Raw genomic sequence first — 11,252 nt, forward strand, 5'->3', positions numbered from 1 at the left:
CTATGTCTCTGTGGGAGGATTTAGTACAACTCTATGTCTCTCTGGAAGGATTTACTACCACTCTATGTCTCTCTGGGAGGATTTAGTATCACTCTATGTCTCTCTCTGGGAGGATTTAGTATCACTATGTCTCTCTGGGAGGATTTAGTACCACTCTATGTCTCTCTGGGAGGATTTAGTATCACTCTATGTCTCTCTGGGAGGATTTAGTACCACTCTATGTCTCTCTCAGAGGATTTAGTATCACTATGTCTCTCTGGAAGGATTTAGTACCACTCTATGTCTCTCTGGGAGGATTTAGTACCACTCTATGTCTCTCTGGGAGGATTTAGTGTCACTCTATGTCTCTCTCTGGGACGATTTAGTACCACTCTATGTCTCTCTGGGAGGATTTAGTATCACTCTATGTCTCTCTGGGAGGATTTAGTACCACTCTATGTCTCTCTGGGAGGATTTAGTATCACTCTATGTCTCTCTGGGAGGATTTAGTATCACTCTATATCTCTCTGGAAGGATTTAGTATCACTCTATGTCTCTCTCTGGGAGCATTTAGTATCACTATGTCTCTCTGGGAGGATTTAGTATCACTCTATGTCTCTCTCTGGGAGGATTTAGTATCACTATGTCTCTCTGGGAGGATTTAGTACCACTCTATGTCTCTCTGGGAGGATTTAGTATCACTCTATGTCTCTCTGGGTGGATTTAGTACCACTCTATGTCTCTGTCAGAGGATTTAGTATAACTATATCTCTCTGGGAGGATTTAGTACCACTCTATGTCTCTCTGGGAGGATTTAGTACCACTCTATGTCTCTCTGGGAGGATTTAGTGTCACTCTATGTCTCTCTCTCTGGGAGGATTTAGTACCACTCTATGTCTCTCTGGGAGGATTTAGTATCACTCTATGTCTCTCTCTGGGAGGATTTAGTACCACTCTATGTCTCTCTGGGAGGATTTAGTACCACTCTCTATGTCTCTCTGGGAGGATTTAGTATCACTCTATGTCTCTCTCTGGGAGGATTTAGTATCACTATGTCTCTCTGGGAGGATTTAGTACCACTCTATGTCTCTCTGGGAGGATTTAGTATCACTATATGTCTCTCTCTGGGAGGATTTAGTACCACTCTATGTCTCTCTGGGAGGATTTAGTATCACTCTATGTCTCTCTGGGAGGATTTAGTATCACTCTATATCTCTCTGGAAGGATTTAGTATCACTCTATGTCTCTCTCTGGGAGGATTTAGTATCACTATGTCTCTCTGGGAGGATTTAGTTAGTACCACTCTATGTCTCTCTGGGAGGATTTAGTATCACTCTATGTCTCTCTGGGAGGATTTAGTACCACTCTATGTCTCTCTCAGAGGATTTAGTATCACTATGTCTCTCTGGAAGGATTTAGTACCACTCTATGTCTCTCTGGGAGGATTTAGTACCACTCTATGTCTCTCTGGGAGGATTTAGTGTCACTCTATGTCTCTCTCTCTGGGAGGATTTAGTACCACTCTATGTCTCTCTGGGAGGTTTTAGTATCACTCTATGTCTCTCTCTGGGAGGATTTAGTACCACTCTATGTCTCTCTGGGAGGATTTAGTATCACTCTATGTCTCTCTGGGAGGATTTAGTATCACTCTATATCTCTCTGGAAGGATTTAGTATCACTCTATGTCTCTCTCTGGGAGGATTTAGTATCACTATGTCTCTCTGGGAGGATTTAGTATCACTCTATGTCTCTCTCTGGGAGGATTTAGTATCACTATGTCTCTCTGGGAGGATTTAGTACCACTCTATGTCTCTCTGGGAGGATTTAGTATCACTCTATGTCTCTCTGGGAGGATTTAGTACCACTCTATGTCTCTCTCAGAGGATTTAGTATCACTATATCTCTCTGGGAGGATTTAGTACCACTCTATGTCTCTCTGGGAGGATTTAGTACCACTCTATGTCTCTCTGGGAGGATTTAGTGTCACTCTATGTCTCTCTCTCTGGGAGGATTTAGTACCACTCTATGTCTCTCTGGGAGGATTTAGTATCACTCTATGTCTCTCTCTGGGAGGATTTAGTACCACTCTATGTCTCTCTGGGAGGATTTAGTACCACTCTATGTCTCTCTGGGAGGATTTAGTATCACTCTATGTCTCTCTCTGGGAGGATTTAGTATCACTATGTCTCTCTGGGAGGATTTAGTACCACTCTATGTCTCTCTGGGAGGATTTAGTATCACTATATGTCTCTCTCTGGGAGGATTTAGTACCACTCTATGTCTCTCTGGGAGGATTTAGTATCACTCTATGTCTCTCTGGGAGGATTTAGTATCACTCTATATCTCTCTGGAAGGATTTAGTATCACTCTATGTCTCTCTCTGGGAGGATTTAGTATCACTATGTCTCTGTGGGAGGATTTAGTACAACTCTATGTCTCTCTGGAAGGATTTACTACCACTCTATGTCTCTCTGGGAGGATTTAGTATCACTCTATGTCTCTCTCTGGGAGGATTTAGTACCACTCTATGTCTCTCTGTGAGGATTTAGTACCACTCTATGTCTCTCTCAGAGGATGTAGTATCACTATGTCTCTCTGGGAGGATTTAGTACCACTCTATGTCTCTCTGGGAGCATTTAGTTTCACCCTATGTCTCTCTCTGGGAGGATTTAGTATCACTCTATGTCTCTATGGGAGGATTTAGTACCACTCTATGTCTCTCTCGGAGGATTTAGTATCACTCTATGTCTCTCTGGGAGGATTTAGTACCACTCTGTCTCTCTCAGAGGATTTAGTATCACTCTATGTCCCTCTCATAGGATTTAGTACCACTCTATGTCTCTCTGGGAGGATTTAGTATCACTCTATGTCTCTCTGGGAGGATTTAGTACCACTCTATGTCTCTCTCTGGGAGGATTTAGTATCACTCTATGTCTCTATGGGAGGATTTAGTACCACTCTATGTCTCTCTCGGAGGATTTATTATCACTCTATGTCTCTCTGGGAGGATTTAGTACCACTCTGTCTCTCTCAGAGGATTTAGTATCACTCTATGTCCCTCTCAGAGGATTTAGTACTACTCTATGTCTCTCTGGGAGGATTTAGTATCACTCTATGTCTCTCTGGGAGGATTTAGTACCACTCTATGTCTCTCTCTGGGAGGATTTAGTATCACTCTATGTCTCTCTCTCTGGGAGGAATTAGTACCACTCTATGTCTCTCTCAGAGGATTTAGTATCACTCTATGTCTCTCTGGGAGGATTTAGTATCACTCTATGTCTCTCTGGGAGGATTTAGTACCACTCTATGTCTCTCTGGGAGGATGTAGTACCACTCTATGTCTCTCCGGGAGGATTTAGTACCACTCTATGTCTCTCTGGGAGGATTTAGTATCACTCTATGTTTCTCTGGGAAGATTTAATATCACTCTATGTCTCTCTCTGGGAGGATTTAGTATCACTATGTCTCTCTGGGAGGATTTAGTACCACTCTATGTCTCTCTGGGAGGATTTAGTATCACTCTATGTCTCTCTCTGGGAGGATTTAGTACCACTCTATGTCTCTCTGGGAGGATTTAGTATCACTCTATGTCTCTCTGGGAGGATTTAGTATCACTCTATATCTCTCTGGAAGGATTTAGTATCACTCTATGTCTCTCTCTGGGAGGATTTAGTATCACTATGTCTCTCTGGAAGGATTTACTACCACTCTATGTCTCTCTGGGAGGATTTAGTATCACTCTATGTCTCTCTCTGGGAGGATTTAGTATCACTATGTCTCTCTGGGAGGATTTAGTACCACTCTATGTCTCTCTGGGAGGATTTAGTATCACTCTATGTCTCTCTGGGAGGATTTAGTACCACTCTATGTCTCTCTCAGAGGATTTAGTATCACTATGTCTCTCTGGAAGGATTTAGTACCACTCTATGTCTCTCTGGGAGGATTTAGTACCACTCTATGTCTCTCTGGGAGGATTTAGTGTCACTCTATGTCTCTCTCTCTGGGACGATTTAGTACCACTCTATGTCTCTCTGGGAGGATTTAGTATCACTCTATGTCTCTCTCTGGGAGGATTTAGTACCACTCTATGTCTCTCTGGGAGGATTTAGTACCACTCTATGTCTCTCTCAGAGGATTTAGTATCACTATATCTCTCTGGGAGGATTTAGTACCACTCTATGTCTCTCTGGGAGGATTTAGTACCACTCTATGTCTCTCTGGGAGGATTTAGTGTCACTCTATGTCTCTCTCTGGGAGGATTTAGTACCACTCTATGTCTCTCTGGGAGGATTTAGTATCACTCTATGTCTCTCTCTGGGAGGATTTAGTACCACTCTATGTCTCTCTGGGAGGATTTAGTACCACTCTATGTCTCTCTGGGAGGATTTAGTATCACTCTATGTCTCTCTCTGGGAGGATTTAGTATCACTATGTCTCTCTGGGAGGATTTAGTACCACTCTATGTCTCTCTGGGAGGATTTAGTATCACTATATGTCTCTCTCTGGGAGGATTTAGTACCACTCTATGTCTCTCTGGGAGGATTTAGTATCACTCTATGTCTCTCTGGGAGGATTTAGTATCACTCTATATCTCTCTGGAAGGATTTAGTATCACTCTATGTCTCTCTCTGGGAGGATTTAGTATCACTATGTCTCTGTGGGAGGATTTAGTACAACTCTATGTCTCTCTGGAAGGATTTACTACCACTCTATGTCTCTCTGGGAGGATTTAGTATCACTCTATGTCTCTCTCTGGGAGGATTTAGTACCACTCTATGTCTCTCTGTGAGGATTTAGTACCACTCTATGTCTCTCTCAGAGGATGTAGTATCACTATGTCTCTCTGGGAGGATTTAGTACCACTCTATGTCTCTCTGGGAGCATTTAGTTTCACCCTATGTCTCTCTCTGGGAGGATTTAGTATCACTCTATGTCTCTATGGGAGGATTTAGTACCACTCTATGTCTCTCTCGGAGGATTTAGTATCACTCTATGTCTCTCTGGGAGGATTTAGTACCACTCTGTCTCTCTCAGAGGATTTAGTATCACTCTATGTCCCTCTCATAGGATTTAGTACCACTCTATGTCTCTCTGGGAGGATTTAGTATCACTCTATGTCTCTCTGGGAGGATTTAGTACCACTCTATGTCTCTCTCTGGGAGGATTTAGTATCACTCTATGTCTCTATGGGAGGATTTAGTACCACTCTATGTCTCTCTCGGAGGATTTATTATCACTCTATGTCTCTCTGGGAGGATTTAGTACCACTCTGTCTCTCTCAGAGGATTTAGTATCACTCTATGTCCCTCTCAGAGGATTTAGTACTACTCTATGTCTCTCTGGGAGGATTTAGTATCACTCTATGTCTCTCTGGGAGGATTTAGTACCACTCTATGTCTCTCTCTGGGAGGATTTAGTATCACTCTATGTCTCTCTCTCTGGGAGGAATTAGTACCACTCTATGTCTCTCTCAGAGGATTTAGTATCACTCTATGTCTCTCTGGGAGGATTTAGTATCACTCTATGTCTCTCTGGGAGGATTTAGTACCACTCTATGTCTCTCTGGGAGGATGTAGTACCACTATGTCTCTCCGGGAGGATTTAGTACCACTCTATGTCTCTCTGGGAGGATTTAGTATCACTCTATGTTTCTCTGGGAAGATTTAATATCACTCTATGTCTCTCTCTGGGAGGATTTAGTATCACTATGTCTCTCTGGGAGGATTTAGTACCACTCTATGTCTCTCTGGGAGGATTTAGTATCACTCTATGTCTCTCTCTGGGAGGATTTAGTACCACTCTATGTCTCTCTGGGAGGATTTAGTATCACTCTATGTCTCTCTGGGAGGATTTAGTATCACTCTATATCTCTCTGGAAGGATTTAGTATCACTCTATGTCTCTCTCTGGGAGGATTTAGTATCACTATGTCTCTGTGGGAGGATTTAGTACAACTCTATGTCTCTCTGGAAGGATTTACTACCACTCTATGTCTCTCTGGGAGGATTTAGTATCACTCTATGTCTCTCTCTGGGAGGATTTAGTATCACTATGTCTCTCTGGGAGGATTTAGTACCACTCTATGTCTCTCTGGGAGGATTTAGTATCACTCTATGTCTCTCTGGGAGGATTTAGTACCACTCTATGTCTCTCTCAGAGGATTTAGTATCACTATGTCTCTCTGGAAGGATTTAGTACCACTCTATGTCTCTCTGGGAGGATTTAGTACCACTCTATGTCTCTCTGGGAGGATTTAGTGTCACTCTATGTCTCTCTCTCTGGGACGATTTAGTACCACTCTATGTCTCTCTGGGAGGATTTAGTATCACTCTATGTCTCTCTCTGGGAGGATTTAGTACCACTCTATGTCTCTCTGGGAGGATTTAGTATCACTCTATGTCTCTCTGGGAGGATTTAGTATCACTCTATATCTCTCTGGAAGGATTTAGTATCACTCTATGTCTCTCTCTGGGAGCATTTAGTATCACTATGTCTCTCTGGGAGGATTTAGTATCACTCTATGTCTCTCTCTGGGAGGATTTAGTATCACTATGTCTCTCTGGGAGGATTTAGTACCACTCTATGTCTCTCTGGGAGGATTTAGTATCACTCTATGTCTCTCTGGGAGGATTTAGTACCACTCTATGTCTCTGTCAGAGGATTTAGTATAACTATATCTCTCTGGGAGGATTTAGTACCACTCTATGTCTCTCTGGGAGGATTTAGTACCACTCTATGTCTCTCTGGGAGGATTTAGTGTCACTCTATGTCTCTCTCTCTGGGAGGATTTAGTACCACTCTATGTCTCTCTGGGAGGATTTAGTATCACTCTATGTCTCTCTCTGGGAGGATTTAGTACCACTCTATGTCTCTCTGGGAGGATTTAGTACCACTCTATGTCTCTCTGGGAGGATTTAGTATCACTCTATGTCTCTCTCTGGGAGGATTTAGTATCACTATATCTCTCTGGCAGGATTTAGTACCACTCTATGTCTCTCTGGGAGGATTTAGTATCACTATATGTCTCTCTCTGGGAGGATTTAGTACCACTCTATGTCTCTCTGGGAGGATTTAGTATCACTCTATGTCTCTCTGGGAGGATTTAGTATCACTCTATATCTCTCTGGAAGGATTTAGTATCACTCTATGTCTCTCTCTGGGAGGATTTAGTATCACTATGTCTCTCTGGGAGGATTTAGTTAGTACCACTCTATGTCTCTCTGGGAGGATTTAGTATCACTCTATGTCTCTCTGGGAGGATTTAGTACCACTCTATGTCTCTCTCAGAGGATTTAGTATCACTATGTCTCTCTGGAAGGATTTAGTACCACTCTATGTCTCTCTGGGAGGATTTAGTACCACTCTATGTCTCTCTGGGAGGATTTAGTGTCACTCTATGTCTCTCTCTCTGGGAGGATTTAGTACCACTCTATGTCTCTCTGGGAGGTTTTAGTATCACTCTATGTCTCTCTCTGGGAGGATTTAGTACCACTCTATGTCTCTCTGGGAGGATTTAGTATCACTCTATGTCTCTCTGGGAGGATTTAGTATCACTCTATATCTCTCTGGAAGGATTTAGTATCACTCTATGTCTCTCTCTGGGAGGATTTAGTATCACTATGTCTCTCTGGGAGGATTTAGTATCACTCTATGTCTCTCTCTGGGAGGATTTAGTATCACTATGTCTCTCTGGGAGGATTTAGTACCACTCTATGTCTCTCTGGGAGGATTTAGTATCACTCTATGTCTCTCTGGGAGGATTTAGTACCACTCTATGTCTCTCTCAGAGGATTTAGTATCACTATATCTCTCTGGGAGGATTTAGTACCACTCTATGTCTCTCTGGGAGGATTTAGTACCACTCTATGTCTCTCTGGGAGGATTTAGTGTCACTCTATGTCTCTCTCTCTGGGAGGATTTAGTACCACTCTATGTCTCTCTGGGGGGATTTAGTATCACTCTATGTCTCTCTCTGGGAGGATTTAGTACCACTCTATGTCTCTCTGGGAGGATTTAGTACCACTCTATGTCTCTCTGGGAGGATTTAGTATCACTCTATGTCTCTCTCTGGGAGGATTTAGTATCACTATGTCTCTCTGGGAGGATTTAGTACCACTCTATGTCTCTCTGGGAGGATTTAGTATCACTATATGTCTCTCTCTGGGAGGATTTAGTACCACTCTATGTCTCTCTGGGAGGATTTAGTATCACTCTATGTCTCTCTGGGAGGATTTAGTATCACTCTATATCTCTCTGGAAGGATTTAGTATCACTCTATGTCTCTCTCTGGGAGGATTTAGTATCACTATGTCTCTCTGGGAGGATTTAGTACCACTCTATGTCTCTCTGGGATGATTTAGTATCACTCTATGTCTCTCTGGAAGGATTTACTACCACTCTATGTCTCTCTGGGAGGATTTAGTATCACTCTATGTCTCTCTCTGGGAGGATTTAGTACCACTCTATGTCTCTCTGGGAGGATTTATTATCACTCTATGTCTCTCTCTGGGAGGATTTAGTATCACTCTATGTCTCTCTTTGAGGATTTAGTACCACTCTATGTCTCTCTGGGAGGATTTAGTATCACTCTATGTCTCTCTGGAAGGATTTACTACCACTCTATGTCTCTCTGGGAGGATTTAGTATCACTCTATGTCTCTCTCTGGGAGGATTTAGTATCACTATATGTCTCTCTGGGAGGATTTAGTACCACTCTATGTCTCTCTGGGAGGATTTAGTACCACTCTATGTCTCTCTGGGAGGATTTAGTATCACTCTATATCTCTCTGGAAGGATTTAGTATCACTCTATGTCTCTCTCTGGGAGGATTTAGTATCACTATGTCTCTCTGGGAGGATTTAGTACCACTCTATGTCTCTCTGGGATGATTTAGTATCACTCTATGTCTCTCTGGAAGGATTTACTACCACTCTATGTCTCTCTGGGAGGATTTAGTATCACTCTATGTCTCTCTCTGGGAGGATTTAGTATCACTATGTCTCTCTGGGAGGATTTAGTACCACTCTATGTCTCTCTGGGAGGATTTAGTATCACTCTATGTCTCTTTGGGAGGATTTAGTACCACTCTATGTCTCTCTGGGAGGATTTAGTATCACTCGATGTCTCTCTTTGAGGATTTCGTACCACTCTATGTCTCTCTGGGAGGATTTAGTATCACTCTATGTCTCTCTCAGAGGATTTAGTACTACTCTATGTCTCTCTCTCAGAGGATTTAGTACCACTCTGTCTCTCTCTGGGAGGATTTAGTATCACTCTATGTCTCTCTGGGAGGATTTAGTACCACTCTATGTCTCTATGGGAGGATTTAGTACCACTCTATGTCTCTCTCTCAGGGGATTTAGTATCGCTATATCTCTCTGGGAGGATTTAGTAACACTGTTTTAGAGCGTAGGTTGGAAACATGTCGCCCTGTTGTGGTCATGGAGTGGTGTGTGAATTGATGTTGTCCTCATCTCCCTCTCTCTCTCTCTCTCTCTCTAGCTCTGTTACTCTCTCTCTCTCCCTCTTTCTCTCTCTCTGTCTCCCCTCTCTCCCTCTCCCCTAACTCGTTGCTCTGCTGATGGGCTTGATGCAGTATTTGGACTGGCACAGTGTGTTTTGTTCCCAGTGTGACTGTGAGCCACAGCAGGCATATTGTTGTCTCAAAGCTTTAGTTGTCTCTCTTTCTCTCTTTCTCTATAGAGAGAAAGAGAGACAATGGAAGATAGAGGGTAAGACAGATAAGGGAGAGAGAAAGGAACGAGGGGGGTTTAAGATAGAGAGAACGTCAGAGTGATAGATCATTATCCACACTTATACCTTACGCCTCGGTCAGAGGCAATCACATCACCAGATCACATCGTCTAAATAATTCACTCATCTCAGTCAAGAGTTCTACTCTCAATACCACCAGTTAGACAACCTGCCATCTCTCTCTCTCTCTCTCTCTCTCTCTCTCTCTCTCATCTCTCTCTCTCTCTCTCTCTCTCTCTCTCTCTCTCTCTCTCTCTCTCTCTCTCTCTCTCTCTCTCTCTCTCTCTCTCTCATTCTCTCTCTCTCTCGTTCTCGCTCTCTCGCCCTCTCAGAATTAAATCTGTGTTTACGTACACATTCTGTACATCATCAACTTAACAATATATCAGTTAATATATTAACATGTTTTTATTAAATTGTTTTAATCTGTCCCTTATGTAATTAGGGGTGTACCCTGAGATGTCTCTGTATTTGAAAGTGTGCTGCTGCATATGCCGTAGATAAAATGCATAGTTATTGCTCTCCTAGATTTTGACTGGAGTCTGTGTTTGTCTTGTGTCCTTACAGAGATCTGGGGGAGGTCTGGCCATCCCTCTGTGTGCCTTCCAGGGCACCGTCTCCCTGCACTCCCCCACAGGGAAGACCCTCTCCCTCTCCACCTATGAGGTCAGCAGCGACGGCCTCACCATCTCCCCCCGCGCCGCCAAGAAGGTGGAGGTCTACCGCTCCAAGTCTGTAGGCCACGAGCCCAGTGCAGACGACCCCACCACCAGGGACCCGGACGGGGGAGTGGGGACGGAGGTGGAGGTGGGAGAGGTGGCAATGGGGGACACCAATGTGAAGATCCACCTGGAGGTGTTGGAGATCTGTGACAACGAGGAGGCCATGGACAGCGTGTCCATCATCTCTAACATCAGCCAGTCGTCCACCCACGCCCGCTCCCCGTCGCTGCGCTATTCTCGGAAGGAGAACCGCTTTGTCTCCTGTGACCTGGGGGAGACAGCCTCCTACTCACTGCTCATCCCCAACAGTGGCAACCCCGAGGTGGACAACATCAACATCAACATCCCTGACACGGTGGAGGCCCACCGGCAGAACAGTCGCAGGCAGAAACAGGAGACGGGAGGCTACCGCGAGGAGATACAGCTGCTCAACGAAGCCTACAGGAAGCAGGAAGAGGACAGAGAAGACTGATACACACACACAGGAAGCAGGAAGAGGACAGAGAAGACTGATACACACACAGAGGAAGCAGGAAGAGGACAGTGAGACTGATACACACACACACAGGACGCCGGAAGAGGACAGAAAAGCCTGATACACACAGGAAGCAGGAAGAGGACAGAGAAACCTGATACACACACAGGAAGCAGGAAGAGGACAGAGAAACCTGATACACACACAGGAAGCAGGAAGAGGACAGAGAAACCTGATACACACACAGGAAGCAGGAAGAGGACAGAGAAACCTGATACACACACAGGAAGCAGGAAGAGGACAGAGAAACCTGATACACACACA

General features: G+C 43.9%; 1 protein-coding gene across 1 annotated transcript in view; it reads left to right on the forward strand.

Annotated features, from left to right (window-relative positions):
* The window catches only part of LOC118381761 (probable G-protein coupled receptor 149), a 75,345-nt gene extending 64,414 nt beyond the window's left edge, over positions 1–10,931 (forward strand). Inside the window, exon 4 of the mRNA XM_052468903.1 lies at positions 10,299–10,931. Within this exon, the coding sequence (XP_052324863.1) occupies positions 10,299–10,925 (627 nt within the window). The 3' untranslated portion in view covers positions 10,926–10,931. The remainder of the gene's footprint in view (positions 1–10,298) is intronic.
* The last annotated feature ends 321 nt before the right edge of the window (positions 10,932–11,252 follow it).

The sequence above is a fragment of the Oncorhynchus keta genome, chromosome 18 (assembly GCF_023373465.1).
Source record: "Oncorhynchus keta strain PuntledgeMale-10-30-2019 chromosome 18, Oket_V2, whole genome shotgun sequence".
In the NCBI taxonomy this organism is placed as follows: domain Eukaryota; kingdom Metazoa; phylum Chordata; class Actinopteri; order Salmoniformes; family Salmonidae; genus Oncorhynchus; species Oncorhynchus keta.